The sequence below is a fragment of the Moschus berezovskii genome, chromosome 1 (genome assembly GCF_049115385.1).
Source record: "Moschus berezovskii isolate FMDL1 chromosome 1, NW_MosBer_1.0, whole genome shotgun sequence".
Taxonomy (NCBI): Eukaryota; Metazoa; Chordata; class Mammalia; order Artiodactyla; family Moschidae; genus Moschus; species Moschus berezovskii.
In genome coordinates this window covers 150,865,461-150,881,788 of record NC_142460.1, presented here as the reverse complement: position 1 = coordinate 150,881,788, position 16,328 = coordinate 150,865,461, and the positions used below count along the sequence as shown (strand labels likewise).

General features: G+C 35.1%; 1 protein-coding gene across 2 annotated transcripts in view; it reads left to right on the top strand.

Moving 5' to 3' along the window:
• Positions 1-16,328, top strand: part of RASA2 (RAS p21 protein activator 2) — a 126,823-nt gene that overhangs the window by 29,316 nt on the left and 81,179 nt on the right. For both annotated transcript variants that reach the window (XM_055412637.2, XM_055412627.2), the window contains exons 3-4: positions 3,824-3,927; positions 12,911-13,005. In XM_055412637.2, coding sequence (XP_055268612.1) covers positions 3,824-3,927; positions 12,911-13,005 — 199 coding nt within the window. The remainder of the gene's footprint in view (positions 1-3,823; positions 3,928-12,910; positions 13,006-16,328) is intronic.

Below are 16,328 nucleotides of genomic sequence, written 5' to 3'. Positions count from 1 at the left end.
TGCCCTGTTTTATTAGAATTCTGTTATTTACATAAATGATGAAACTGAGTCACCAAGAGACTGAATAATTTGCACACTTAATAAAGGAAGTTAGAAGCAAAACTGTGATTGGAACCTGAAACTGTTTGTTTCTTAATGTATTTTGATTACATATCACATAAAAATCAGTCATATATAAAACTAGTAACTTTCAATAAATTGAATACTTGTTTTAGTTTCTACTACATAGCCTCGTAAATGAGAAACTGAAATTAGCTTACTTTTTGTTTTAAACCCTTGCCTTGCCAGCTGTTGGTGTTGGGGAAAATTATAAAACCAATTATTTTTGCTGCTACTGCCGCTTAGTTGCTCAGTCGTGCCCAACTCTTTGCTACCCCATGGACTGTAGCCGACCAGGCTCCTCTGTCCATGGGGATTCTCCAAGGCAAGAGTACTGGAGTAGGTTGCCATGCCCTCCTCCAGGATATCTTCCCTACCCAGGGATCGAACCCAGGTCTCCCACGTTGCAGGTGGATTCTTTACGGACTGAGCCACCAGGGAAGCTCAAAAATACTAGAGTGGATAGCCTGTCCCTTGGCCAGGGGATCTTCCCGACCCAGAAATCAAACCGGGGTCTCCAGCATTGCAGGCAGATTCTTTACCAGCTGAGCTACCTGTCCACCTTAAGTTATTTTTCTAGATTCATAGCCACTTGGAAGCTATTTTAAGGCTGTCAGTGGTTACCTGAAGTCATTTCAATACAATTAGACTAGATGTTTTTTGGATTCTAGGTGCCTCCTAGCATTCTTGCGGAACAGGGTGAAAGAATCTGTAGTATGAACCCTTGCTCACCTTGCTTTCGTTTCAGTGTTTCTGCTCTTCTGAATGTTGTGATAACCTGTTAAGTCAAAAGACAGTAGATATCATTTAGATCTGTTATGGATCCTGAATATTACAGTTTTTATAAGTAGTCTGGTTATAGAATTTTCATAGCAGGTAAGTAGGAGTCACATATGGAATCCACAGCTCCTAAATCTCTGTCTCAGTCCTTTTGAGAAGTAGGAGATCTGTAAACAAACTGAGTATCAATACTTCTTGTGCCTTGTGCTTCTCTTCCCCACACCAGGAATTTCCTCGGGAGTGATATGCATGATCATAGGTCAGTGATAACAGTAGAGTATAAGTCTTGTCATTGCTCCTTACCAACCTTATTGAAAACTTTTCTCAAATGGATTGATTAATTTACTTATTTATAAAATAAAGATGTGGGCACCCAGATGTGGGGATTAGGTTGCTGAGATTGTGGTGATACAGTGATACAGGTGACTTAGTGAATAATTTTCATCTTGTTCTTATTTGGCTTTAGGATGTGTTTAAAAAATAATATTTGAGAGTGGATACATGATATATAAAGGAAATTCTCAATTTTATAATATTTTATAAAGTGACACAAAGGAGAAAAATACCTACGCGTCTTTGCTTAACAGTTGTTTTATATTAATTTCTCTGCTGAGACTAATTAAAAAGACTGTTTTGACAGACCAATTTTTAAAAGTTTATTTTGGTTACAATTTGAAGTGCAGTTGTAGTGAAAAATATATTGACAGAAGTTGACCAGGTTTTATAATAACTGAGAAGCTGAGTCAACTGTTCCCTGGATAGGGTCAGAAATGACTTCTTTAAGAATCATTTGGGCTTCCCTGGTAGCTCAGCTGGTAAAGAATCTGCCAGCAATGCCAGAGACTCCGGTTTGATTCCTGGGTTGGGAAGATCCCCTGGAGGAGGGCATGGCAACCCACTCTAGTATTCTTATCTGGAGAATCCCCACGGACAGAGGAGCCTGGAGGGCTACAGTCCATGGGGTGGCAAAGAGTCCGACACGACTGAGCGACTAAGCACAGCACAGCACAAGAGACATTTAGTTTGCATTTCATCTTCTTTTTAAGTTGTGACATCCTGAAGAGATTGTATTTTATGGTGACATTTTAAAAATATCTTTTTAATTCTTTAAGCATTACCAGGAAAGAGGTACTCTTGATAAAGGATGTTGACTAATGTTTCAGAGATTCATGTCTTAGGAGGAGAATTTAAGTATCAAAATAGCATTCTTCCAGTGAACTTAGTAAAAAAAGCTATTTCGTAGGAGAAAATCTTAGCAACTTGGGGGAAGGTAAAGATTTCTTTACTTAGGTGCCAAAAGCATCAGTCATAAAAGAGGAGAAATAATAAATTGGATTTTGTCAAAATCAGAATCTTCTGCCCTTTAACAGATACTGTCAGGAAAATGAAATGGCAGGCCACACCTGGTAGAAAATGTTCTGACAAAGGACTTGTGTCCAGAATTTATTAAAAAAAACCCGATGAGAAAACAGACAAACCTTTTAAAACATGTGGACACTCCAATAGTTCCTAAAATAAGATCTACAAATGGGCAACAAGCACATGAGAAGATATTCAACATCCTTATTCATAAGGGAAATATAGTTTGTATGTTTCTGTCTCTATACAGTCTTGAACATAATGTGTTATGATAGAAATCAGATCACTGGTTCCCGTGATAGTATGGAGGGAATGAGTACACATGGGAACTTTCTAGGGAGATGGGAATGTTCTTTATCTTGATTAGGGTAGAGATTACACAGGTGTAAGCATTTATCATGTCATTCACTGGAATAGCTAATTTTTTTCAAAATGACTTTTAATTGATGTATAGTTGAGTTATAATGTTGTAGAATAGCTAATTTAAAAGAACTTCCAGTAGCAAAAGTTGACAATGATGTGGAACAGCTGGAGCTGTCATACATTGCTGGTAGGAGTGTAAAATACTATAGCCACATTGGAAACAGTCTGACAGTTTCTCATAAATTAAAAATTCATCTACCTTTTAACTCAGCAATTATATTTTTAGTTACCTCTCCAAAAGAACTGAAAGCATTAGAGAGCTTTATAAAAATGTTCATAGCCGCCTTATTTTTGATAGCCTGAACTGGAAACAAGTCAGATGACATCACTAGGAGAATAGACTGTGGAATATTCAACAGTCAGTATTCAACAATTCAATATTCTATTGTCCAACAATGAGAAGAAATGAACTAAAGATATACGCAGCAAAATGGAAAAAAACTCATAGGTATTAAACTGAGTGAAAGAAGCTGGACTCTAGTGTACATATTATTTGATTCCATTTTTAGGAAATCTTCCAATAGATCTTTAATGACGGAAATCGGATCACTGGTTGCCTGCGGCAGGTATAATGGAGTAACTGCAGAGAAACAACAGGGAACTTTGTGGGGAGTTGGAATGTTCTTATATTTAGATTGGGAAGGATGCTACACAGGTTTGTAAATTTATCACAAGTCAGCAACCTCTATACTTTAAGTTACATGTTATATGATTTGTACCTCAATAAAACTGATTAAAAATAACCTAATTTAGTTTTTTAAAATATGTTTTAAATAACATTTTACATAACCATATTCATTTTAGGTATTACATATTATTGTGATTTACATATTTTTGAGATAATGGTGTGAATGACACTGTCCTCAGCTGTCAACTGTGTCCACTTTAAGGTGAGCATGACCTCAGGCAATTACTGGATCTTCTGTCCACAGGACTCCAGAAAATCTGTTTGTTCCGAGCCCAACCTGGCAGTCAAAGTCCTTTCAGAAATTCAGCTTAGTTTGTACAGGGCTTAATTGAAACTTAGTATAGAGAATTATTTTGGAATTCTTAACATTTTTCTTTATGGTTTAATCTGTAATTTTATTTTATTGAAAATAAAATATTATATGAGGACACTGTTGAGTTTAAATTTAATGAGCTTTCCCTCTTTTCTCTCTAGCCCGTTTTTCAGTGAAGAATTTTATTTTGAGATTCCAAGAACTTTCCAGTATTTGTCTTTCTATGTTTATGATAAGAATGTTTTACAAAGAGACCTTCGTATAGGTATGTACCATTCATAATTATCTTTTAATCACAACTTTGGTGTTTATATTCATTCTTTTTCTAAGTATAAAGTATTGAAAACAACAGAATAACATACTCTCAAACTTCTAATCCTTCCCTCTAGACTTCATGTTCATTTGCAGATCTGATTTTTAAATTGCATGCTCAACTTCGGCAACACTTTGTCAGGGAATTGACATGACCATTTTCTCTCTAGTCATGGTGCCATGCATCAGTGCCTGATGGGTCCCTTTTCTGTAGTAGTCATTATACTTGTTCATCAGTTCGTTGTTTAATGTCTAGATGCTATGGTTGAATATATATATTTATGAAGGCAGAGACTGTCACTCCCAGAGTGCCTTAAATTTGGTGAATAATCAGTACGAGAATTGTTGAATGATTCAAAGAATGTTTTTATACAAAGATCACAGTATTTGATCCCTACCAAAGAACAGCAGTTTTTGAAGTTTTTCTAATAGAAGTAATGATTCTAATAGAAGTAATGATTAATCTGATCACATGTTTTCTCTCTGGCTGTATTGGTGACCAGTAACTCTGTTTCTTAAATAATTTCCTGAAGTATGATCTGTGAGCATCAACTTGGACAAAACTAACTGACCACATATGTGCCACCTTTATGGCTTTTGCACCACTGTCTTTGAATAACAGGTAGAGGTCTTTCATTTACACACATTATTCTCTCTTTTTAGTGTTCTGAATTTCATCATCTCCATCTCTCCTTTCCAGTTTCAAATATGCTCATCACCTGCAGTTTAAATGATTAAGCTTTATTTAACTTTGACCTCTTGACTACCATCTAATTTGTTTCTGCTTTTTCTGTTGAACTCCTTAACAAGTGATTTATATCTTTTTGCTACTACTTATTTCTTTTTAATTCACTGTAATCTGACTTCATTTTTTAAGTTTACCAAAACCATTTAAAAATACCTTTTTAAAAACAGTAATATTTTTTCTTAATTCTAAAATTATTACATGTTTTAAGGGACTGGTAATGATTCTGCCTAAGAATAGCTACAGTTAATGATTTGTGTTTTCTCATTCTTTACTTCATGCATTTATATTCATTTACTTCATGCATTTATATAAATATATGTATATTTATTCAGTTTTTTTTTTCCTCTTTCACTTAATTTGCATTCCCTCAGACATGACATGGGTGTAATCATTTCACTGTACCTTGGAAATTATCATTGAAAATTTGTTGTTCTTGGATATTATTGAAAAATTTTTTTCTGACTTGATCAGTGAAAGTAATACTTGATTTTTTCAACCTGTATTTTCTGATTACTAGTGAATTTGAGGAATTTTTATATGTTTATTGGTCTTTTACATTTTTCTTCTGTGAATTAGTTCTTTTGCTTATTTTTCTTTTGGGTGGAATTTTATTTTTCTTATGCCTCCACATTTGATAAATATGTTAACTTTTGTCAACTATACGCATAGCAAATACTTTTCCTCTGTCACAGCAGGCATTTCGTAGTTTTCAGTCCTCATCTGCCTCTGTGTCACATTAGACTCTTTGGATTGCTTATTCAGCTTGTTGAAAGCCAAGGAAAAGGCAGTTTAATAACATTGTATTTTCCTAATTATCTTCCTTCTGACTTCTTCTTTACTTATATGTAGACTTTTCTCTGTCCAGCAAACCCTTATTTACGGATCTGTGTGGTGTACAGAAGGTGGGAATATTAAGGTGAATAAATTTCAAGTTGCTCCCAGGTTATCTGGCTGATTAATACTAATATATTTAATAGAGTCTGTGCTGGAAGTAGGAACAAAGTACTTGGGAGCACAGAGGAAAGAAGAGTTAATTTTGTTTGGTGGAGAATTAACAGAGACTACCTAGGTAGGAAATGGAAGAAGTTTCAAGAAAATAGGGATTATCAGAAGCAGAGAAGAAAAGGTGAGTCGTATTTGTGTGTGTGTGTGTATATAAATTACTTAGGCCAAGGTTGGTGGAAGGTGAATCTGGGAATGTAAATTGGACCAAGTTGTGATGGACACTTAAAGCCATGCTAAGGAATTTGGACTTTACTCTGTAGACAATTTAACCTTTTAAGAATCAGGAACCTCTTAAAAATTATGTATAACTGTATATATGAATATACTTCTGTATTTTAACAACTTCCTGTGGTCTGAACAATAATCAGCTCAGTGTCCATAGATTACATATTTAAAATGTGTATACATATATATAACTATATATACACATATTTTTCAAGTATGAAAAATCTGCTTTAAATATATCATGTATGGTTTATGTTTTAGAATAGAGAGATTAGAGGCAGGGAGGCCATCAAGGAGGCTGTTATCAGATGAGATGAATAGGGCAATGGCAGTAGAAATGCAGGTGAGGGGATGTCCTTCATAGGAGTAGCTTCACATGGGATTTAGGAACTGAGGAGATAAAGGGAGGATATAATAAAGGAAAGAGTTAAAAGTAATCTTGTTTTAACAACTGTCATTAACTGAGATAAAGAGCATTCTTTATGAGATAAAGAGGATGAGAAAGGGAGAGGATGACTTTGGTTACAAACAGGTTAAACTTGCATTACCTGGGGAGCATCTTGGTGGACTTGTTTGTTGATTGTTGGAAACACAGATCTGAAGCTCACAGAAAAGATCTGAATTTGATGTTTGGAGATGTGATATTGAGAATCATTAGCATTATGAGAAACTTGAAGCCTCTGTTGGAATGAATGAAATTGCCCTAGGAGCACTTCTGGAGGCTTACAGGGGAAATGAGGCCTTAGTGAAGATTGATAAAGTGTATCAGGAAGATTGGGAGAGAGAGAGGAGGGAAAGCAAGGAGATCTCTTAATGGAAAGAAAAGGTTTGATAGAGGCTTTTGGTGATTATTAGGAACACTTGAGAGAGTGTGTATCTTTGATTGACTACTGTGACTTTTTAAGAAAATGTTTTGTAATTTTCATTATCTGTTTACTCATAGTCATATAGTATCTCTTGAAAAGGCCTTTAGTTGAGGTTTATAATTATTTCCAAAAATTGCTTGTTTTTTTAAATTTATTTTTTAAAGTAAAAATCAGTCCTTTGTGGAGTGGTATCAGAAGGTCATAACTTGCTGTAGGAACTGTAAAAAAAAATCTTTACTAAATGTAGAAATTTTTGTTTTTTCTTTTATTAAACAAAGAACATATGTACCCTTTAAAGTTGGAAGGTAATCTTGATATTTTCACTTATTTTATAAGTCTTTGCCCAGTTGTAGAGTAAATAGTACCATAGCATTTTCTGGGAATTAAATTTGAGCTAGAGTTCGGAGAACCGTTTTGTAAACTTAAGAAGATCTAATAATGTGTACTGGTTGGCTAGCTTTAAGAGCTTGTTTGTTTTTTTATTTTTGTTTGATAATATATGGAGAACTTTCCTGGTGGTTCAGTGTTTAAGAACCTGCCTGCCAGTGCAGGGGACATGGGTTCGATCCCTGGTCCTGGAAGATCCCACATGCCTCAGAGCAACTAAGCATGTGTGCTGCAACTGCTGAGCCCACAGAATCTAGAGCCCGTGCTCCAGCTCCACAACAGAAGCCAATGCACTGAGAAGCCTGTGCTCCGTAACTAGAGAGTAGCCCATGCTTGCTGCAACTAAAGTGAAAGAAAGCCTGTGTGCAGCCAAAGATCTTCAGTGCAGCCAAAAATAAATAAATAAGTTAATTAATTTAAAAAAAGAAACTGGCATCTAAACCCTGATTAGATGTTATTTTGAGATACTAGTCTGCCATCTTCTCAGTCTGCCGCCTTTCCGAAGAAAGTTGTTATTCCTTAAAAAAAAAAAAAAGAATATTTTTCTTTTTGTAAAAGAAAACTTTCAGTTATATTACAGACAATTTCGGTCACTGACCACCCCCCCCCCCAGTCCCCTTCCTGGAGGTAATAACTGTTATTAATATGGGGCATAATTTTTTGTGTTAGAAACCTTTATATGCCAGAACAGGATGAAAACTGATTATAGATTAATTGAAAACTTGAGACCTAGGAACCATGTTACAAGAAGATAGGAAATTGTAAAAGTAAGTCTTTGAAAGTCTTTCTTGTGTGATGTGTTGTCCTATGATATAGTGTCTTCTTCCCTTAAAAAAGGAAGAGAAGAGAAAAACTTTCTTGTTAAGAAAAAATTCCATTTCCAGTAAGGATCCTAGTAATATTAAACATATATATTTTACCTCCTAATGTGTATTTTCTAATTATTTTAGTTTTCAGAGGGATCTGGGCTCAAACAATTGAACCATGGTAGACTGGTTAATTTGTATTTCTTACCTCTTGATTCAGAATGTTGTAAGAGAATTTCACTAGGATATCAGAGATCTGAATTCCATTTGTGACTATCAGTCACTGGCTTTGTGACCTTAAGCAAGTCACTCTACCTTCTTAGGCCTTATTCACCTATAAAATGAGGTTGAGTTTAAGACAGCTAATGTATTTTTCAACATTAGAATTGTCATTTCTGCTGGCACTTACTTAGCTCTTAGGTCAAACCTTCTGTTTAAATAGCTTAAGGCTGCACTTTTGTGTCTGTTTGCATAGGAACTGTATCAGTTATCTATTGCTACATAACAAATCACCTTAATACTTAGTGGCTTAATTTAGCAATCCTATATTTACTCATGATCCTGCAGGTCATCAGTTTGGGCCAAGCTCAGTGGGGTGGTTCTTCTCCTGGTCTTACCTGGAGTCACTAATATGCAGTTACTTGGGAAATTGACTGGGCTGAGTGATCTGATCCATGTGTCTGATGGCTGGTGCTGGCCATGTGCTTTCCCTCCACATGATGTTGAGGGCAAGTCCTACTGCAGATGCTTATTAAGACTACTTGCATTACATTTGCTGGTATCCATTGGCAAAAGTAAGTGGCATAGCCAAACCCAGAGTCAGTGCTGAAGGAGACAACACAATGGCATATACCAGGAAAGTATGATTTTTTGAAAGCCATTAATATACCAGTCTGCCACAGAGACCAAAAGGAATCATTCTAAACCCTGTACACTAAGGTACCTAAGTGTTGCCATTGACTGAATTGCTGTTATTGATACTGCCAGAATTTGTTCAATTCTCTGGTTCTTTTTTATCTTATATAGGCAGTCACACTTAATCCCTACATTTATCTACCCTTTCAGCATTTCTGCTAGTAATCAAGTAGGAACAAGGCCATCAGGATTTTGCCAGTTGGTGATCTGTGTCAGGATGAAATTTTAAGAATATGTTGTATCTAAAAATGGGGCCCTAGTGTAACACAGTTTTTACAGATGGTAAAAAAATGCTGCCTAGAAGTGGTACTGGAAAGCTAAGAATATATATATATATATTTTTTACTTAGAGACCAACAAAGATGGTTTCTGTGTCCACAGTTCCCTTCATTTCTTTCTGTGTTTCCTCTCCTTGTCTGATTTTAAGAAACTAATATAGCATCTGGTATACATATGTGTGTATATGTGGTCTAAACTTTTTCTGTCTACGAGTTTGTCAGTATAGTGGGGAAATGAGATAGTACCTTTAAATAATGTGTTTGGTATTTGGTTCCTGGGTTGACTGGTTAATTATTTACTTGTTTATTTTAATTTTATTTTTTTGAGTTTTAGAGCCAAAATGTTTTAATCAAAAGTTCTATTCCTAAGAGATTTTTCCCAGTTGAAGCAAACTGTTGAAATGATTACTCCATAATTTGTACATGATTTTACCATATACTTCCTTAAGGAAACAGTGTTTCCCAAAGACATAAATTAGCTGTCAGAAAGAGAATAGGACTGGATAAAAGTTATTTTCAAAAGAGTCCGGTTCCTCAAAGTTGTGTCAAGAAGCATGTTTTCCAGAGATATCTTGTGTGAAGCATTGGGGGTTATTTGTTTATTTTTGATGTTACTGATCTCATAGCTAGTGAAATAATGAGTTACTTTTGTTTAAAATAGTAAACATTAAAACACTGTTGGAGACCATAAGGATGCACAGAATAAGTTTTTAAGATCATTGGAACTGAAAGTTGTTACAGAGGAGGTAAATGAGATGTAGAGTTTAAATAAATCACGGGAGATCACACAGCTAATAAGTAACAGAATTGACAGTCAGCTGAGAATTAGTGTCTGTTGGAAGAAACCTGAACAGGAGTACCTTGGTTTTGAAATCGGGCTCTGGCACTAGTTAGTATGCAGGTTTTTAGTATCATTCAGCTTTCCTCATCTGTAATATACCATCTACTCCCAAGACTGTTATGAAGATTAAACAAAATGTGTAAGAATGTTTACTCCCTGGTAGATATTCAGTAAATTTTGGCTTTTCAGTTCGGTGCTCATTCCACTGTAATCAGGCTGCCTACGTTTTGTATTTAATAGCTGCCATATAACCTGTTTAACTAAGGAGAGCTCACAAGAATGAGGAACGATTTTTTTGGGTCTTACTTGTATTTCAGAAACTTGTTCCTCCCCTCCCTGTTCCTTTCTTCCTTCTCTGAGTTCCCTGCTCCTTTACCCTCCAACCTTTCTCATTCCTTCATTTGTTTATTTACCCTCCCTCCTTCCCTTCATAACTCCTCTCTATCCTGTTTGATTCCCTAGGGCTGATGACATTTCTTTTCCAAGTGTTATATTGCCCAATGAAATGCTGAATGTGTTGGCTGGTATCCTAATACTTAATGACTTCAAATATTTTTCTTTGTTTTTCTCTGTCGTGCTTTGTCAGTTTCTTTGACTTCTTGAGATCCTGTGCTCTTCCCTGCTTCTTTGGACTGACTAGTCTCTTGCAACCAAATCTTTACATTTTACAAATTGATATCTTAAAAGGAACTGATAATCCTGGGTGTTCATTGGAAGGACTGATGCTAAAGCTGAAACTCCAATACTTTGGCCACCTCATGCGACGAGTTGACTCACTGGAAAAGACTCTCATGCTGGGAGGGATTGGGGGTGGGAGGAGACGGGGACGACAGAGAATGAGATGGCTGGATGGCATCACCGACTCGGTGGACATGAGTTTGAGTGAACTCTGGGAGTTGGTGATGGACAGGGAGGCCTGGCGTGCTGTGGTTCATGGGGTCGCAAAGAGTTGGACACGACTAAGCGACTGAACTGAACTGAAGAGTAAGAGCTGGCAATAAAATTGCAGGTTTTTCTCAACTTAACAACAAATGGCTTATTTATACAGCTAGTCAGAAAAGGGTTTTCCTCCCAGAGGATACGAACCATTCAATTCTTTTGTGACAGTGAGTACCATGAACACGTGAGACCTGAAGTAAGAGAAGAGGGTCCTTGCTTCTGGGCTTTTTTTTTTTTTTAACCTTTGAACTAACTTTTGGTTAGGCACTTGTAACAAAGATGTGTTTCCAGTGATCTGTGTTGTGAGTCATAAATAGAACAGGTATTTCTTAGATTTCTACTCTAGTTTTTAGAAGCGTTATTGGTTAAGTAGACTTAGGTTGAAAAATTCTGGAAATCAGCTTACCATTTAAAAATAGTGTCAAATGAATCTATCAAACCAGTACATTTCCCAAAAAAGTTTTTTTTTTTTTTTTAATGGGCTTGTGTTGCCATGCCCTCCTCCAGGGGATCTTCCTGACCTAGGGGTCAAACCTGTGTCTTCCTGTGGCTCCTGCATTGCAGGTGGATTCTTTATTGCTGAGCCACCAGGGAAGCCCCTAAAAAGCCTTTTTTTAAGTTGAGGGCTTGCTTTAGTGATGTTTGGATGTATTGTACATGCACACATATGTACACTTACATACATATTCATAAATTATGTATAAAACTAAAAATCCCAGAAATTGTCGAATAGGGTCTATATGATTACTTTTTAATTAATAGCTTTATTGATGTGTTACATACATACCATAGAACTTACCCTTTTAAAGCATGCAGTGCCATGGTTTTAAGTATATTCACAGAGTTGTGCAACCTAATTCCAGAATAAAATTTTAAAGACAGTTTTTCTGTGTTTGCTTTCATGTTATCTTTTCTTTCCACTTGATACACTAAAATTGATATATCTTGACAGAAAACTTTTTTTTTTTTACTGTCTTCCCTAAGTTTTCAAATGTTGAACTGAAAGACCAAGCTAGGTCATAAGTGAAAGGGTATGAAGTATAATTTGGGCACTTAAAATGGAAATTTTTATTTGGTAAAATCAAAGAAAGTGAGCTATTTTTTACTTTAACATACATCCTTTGTTGAAGTTTTTATGTTGAATGTTGGAATAAATTGTCAGTCATATGCAAAACTATCTACTTCTTAAAACTTGAATTGAGGAAGGAAATGCTTTGTAACTAACATGGCAAATACTCCATTATAATAAGAACATTTCTGTTTCTTCCTCTCATACTACTTTGTTCATTGCTCTGTATCTGAGACCTAGAAACTTTTTAGGGAACTGCTTTGATTTTTTTTTTTTTTTAATGCATTGAAGCAACATAAGCAGTGTTTACAATGTTTTGATAAAACCAAATTTTCAGTAAACTTATTTTAATCTCATAAGTTCAAGTCAGTTTTCAAAATTATTAATGACCATATGATATTGTTATTTTCTGTTCTCTTAATTGAAGCTTATAAACTCTTATTAAGTGTAGATATGTCTGTTTAGACAAAGCACATAGGTTATTCATAGTGTTAAATAATTGGGAGGATTAGTTTGCACTATTATTGTACAATCATTGTATATTGCTTTTTATGCTGAATGTACCCTGGGTAAAAATGTGAATCTGAGTAAGTACTAAAAAGTGCAATTGTGTATATATACAACTGGCTTTTGATCTAATCCCCTAATTTAAAATGGCTCAGAGAAGGGTCAGCCAAGCGGTAGAGGAAAATGAGGCACCTTTTCGTTCTTTAAAATACACAAACTGCTTTATAAAGATGGATTTTGGTATCAGCAGATAAAAATTATTAAAAAAAATTTTTTTAAAGTATTATATGTCATGTTGCTGATGATTATAGAAAATATGTTTTCCTCATTGTTTTACTTATTTATTATAGGAAAAGTAGCCATCAAAAAAGAAGACTTGTGTAACCACAGTGGCAAAGAAACTTGGTTTTCGCTACAGCCTGTTGATTCCAATTCAGAGGTTCAGGTAAATATTAAGGAATAAGTGATGGAAGAGATTGTCATACACAGAAAAGGAGTGAAAAATGAACTGATTATACTCATTCATACAGAGAGAGCTTATCATACTTTTTTAAAATTCTGGCACCATGCATTATACATCTCTGGGTAACATATAACTGGAAGAAAATGCCTTGCCACATAAAATCAAGAATAATATACGTGTATGTGTTTGGGGGGGTTATATTAGGACATTTGTTTCCCTGCCTTAGTTCTTTTGTTTGAATCACAGTAGCAAATTAGTAATTTTTTTAGATGAGGAAGAAGTTTTAACTAAAAAGATATGTTTTATTAAATCAGAGGAGAATCCTTAGAAGTGTATGATTTCATCTGTTCTGATCAGGATGCTCTCTTTACTCTGGAATAAACTAGAGTTGGGCCAGTGTTATTCATTCAAATCGTGCCTAAGCCCACCATGGAGAGCCTTCATACCCACCGTGTTTCCTGTTGTTCACCTTTCTATTTGAAAGGATATCATCTTGCTTAAAATAAGAGATCTTTCCTCTTGCCAAAATGAGAGATCTTAAAGATTCTGTGTGTGAGTAAAGAAATATGTTTAGCTGTGTAGCTTAACTTTGTATTTGTTTCTGAAAAGTGTGAGCTACTCTTCAAAATTGTTATTTCTATCTAAAGGGAATCCTTTTTCTTTTTTTCTGGTAACCCTGTTTATTTATAAAATATGGTAAGGATTGTGAAATTGTTTCCCAAGGGCATAACTGCAAGCAGAATTCTTCCTCTCTTAAAAGAAGTTATAATTTGCCACTGTGACTCAAACTGAAGTTTAAGCAAGAAAAAAGTACTGCACGCACACCCACAGATGTTTGCAAATAAAGTGCCCGTGTCTCTGTTTCCTCATAACCTCTCAAGCATTCTGTTTGATTAAATTCTCAAAAAATTAAGTGTTTGCTAAAACCCCTTCTTAAGTATAAAATATAATTGAAACTTCTCCTTTCCTCACTCTATCCCATTTTAATGTTCTTTTCTTTACATTTGACAATAGCTTTTATTCTTATCCCAGTTATACTATTTGGTAAAAGATCCAGGTGAGAGGCAATGTGATGATATGGAAAGGGTTTTAAACTTGAAGTGTAAAAATGTAGGTCCTAATTTTCATATGTGGTTATTTTACTGACCTTGAATTTTATTTCTGTAAAATGGGAATGAAAGTGACCATGTTGACTCAAATGATTGTGAGAATTAAGTGAAATACCTTTAAGAGTATTTCAAAAGCTGTTAATAGCTATACAAATGTAAAATGTCTGTTTACCACTAGTCAGTCAGGTGTTCATTTCCCTTATATGCCTTTACCAGAAGGCAGACACGAAAGTTTTGAAGTGCTTATTTTTCTCTTTAATAGTTATAGAAAAGAAAGATATGGAAAAGACTTTGAGAATTGGTCTAAAAAGAAGTTTGAGGATTATTTTAAAATGTAGTTTATTAAAGTCCAGTGTTTTTCTCATGACTAATGTGATTTGTTAAAGGACTTAAGGGACCCAGCTCTCCAAAGTTAGTTATTTCTGTAGAATACTCTTTATATAATTATTGGAGATGGTATTAGAGATCAGTACTGGGAAACAGACTTTTTATTTGATGGTGTATATTTAATGGTATGTCCAAAACATGAAAATCTGCAGATAGCATTTAACTGTCATGACTGTGAGTTATTAACCTTTACAGTTCTTTTGTCTTAAATGATAGATACTTTGTAAGATCCACTCACTGTTTAAAATAAATTTTAGAAGGAAGAGTATTTCAGTGGGTAAGAGGGATGCATAACCCTGATCACATTAATGTGTACATCGGAAATATTGTCTGGCCCCAAAATGGATCTCGGAATATTAAATTAACCTTGTGAGTCTGAGAAAGATAGAAAAGCAGCCTGATTCATACAAATCCTATTTTGTTAATAAATTTGTTTCTTGTATAAGTTTTATAAAATTTCATAGAAATGTCATGGAAAGAAGAGCAATTGGTGGAGCCTTAGGAGAAAACGATGAGACAGGTTGAGTTCAGCAGGAATTTAAGCTAATAATTACCATTAGTAATTAGAACAGCATATACCATGCACAGTACTAAGGATTTAATATATATTATTTAACTTAATCTTTACATTAGCATTATGAGTTGTAGGTAGCATTATGTCCATTTACAGATGTGGAAAATGGATTCATAGAGGTTAAATGATGTCTGCAAAGTTACAGAACTATTAAGTGGTGAAGCCATGATTCCTATAAAGAGCTTATCTGATTCTTAAATTCCTAACCACACTGTTTTACTGACTTTCACTTTTCTGTATTGTTGGTCAGAAAAAGATTCCAACAGATTATTAGGAGAATCACTGAGGAAAAATCTGAGTATAAGGCACTGAAGTGTACCAAATTAGCTCAAAGAAAGAGGGAAAGATGTTAGAAAGTTCCTAGGGAGCTGCTTGGAGTATGATTACAGGAACTTGAATATGACCAGGGAGAGCTAGAAAGTTGTCAGGCAGTTACAAAGGAGCTGCAGGTTCTTATTATAACAGACCAGATACAGTTTACATAGTCAAAATTGTTTTTGAGATTTCTCATAAAGTACACTAAAATATTGTTTTTAATTTCTCATAAAGTACACTAAAATATTGGGTGGTTTATTTGTTTTTGTTTGGCCACTGCATAAAATAGCTGGCTTGCATTTGGTGCCATGGCAAATAAAAAATATATGCTGCGTAGACTTTCTCTCAGTGCAGCAGTAAGTACTGCAGAACGGACACAGCAATGAAACCCACTGATGCATTTCTCCCTACTCATGTGCTCATTGTGCTCATTGAGTATAAGTGCTTATTATTTAAATAGTGGTTTTTTCTTTCCCTTTTATTTTGTAAAGTGAATAGTTAATGTTTTTTGTTTCCCCTCTAGTTTTAATAACTATTCACTTTACAAAATGAAGGGGAAAGAGAAAAAAATTGTTTAATGATGAGATTCCACTGTATTCCTTTTATATGTCTGGTGAGACTACATGTCTCTCCCTTCTGCTTCTCTCCGTAAATGCACTCTTAATTTCTTATTGACAGCTAAAAAAATGCCGTATCAGTCTTTAAGCCTGTTTGACCATATGGCCCTGTCACGCTAAGGGCCATAGTCAGGCCCTTACATCCCTAAAGGACCACTCACCCTAAGACCTCTAAGGTCTGACTCAGTTTAGAGAGAAAATTTGGCAGACTTGAGTTAGCCCACTGCAGTCTAATGTGATATGATTGGGGAGTAAAGTTTTGGGGCTTGCCCCATAAGGAAAGGGTTTAGGGTTGAGGAAATT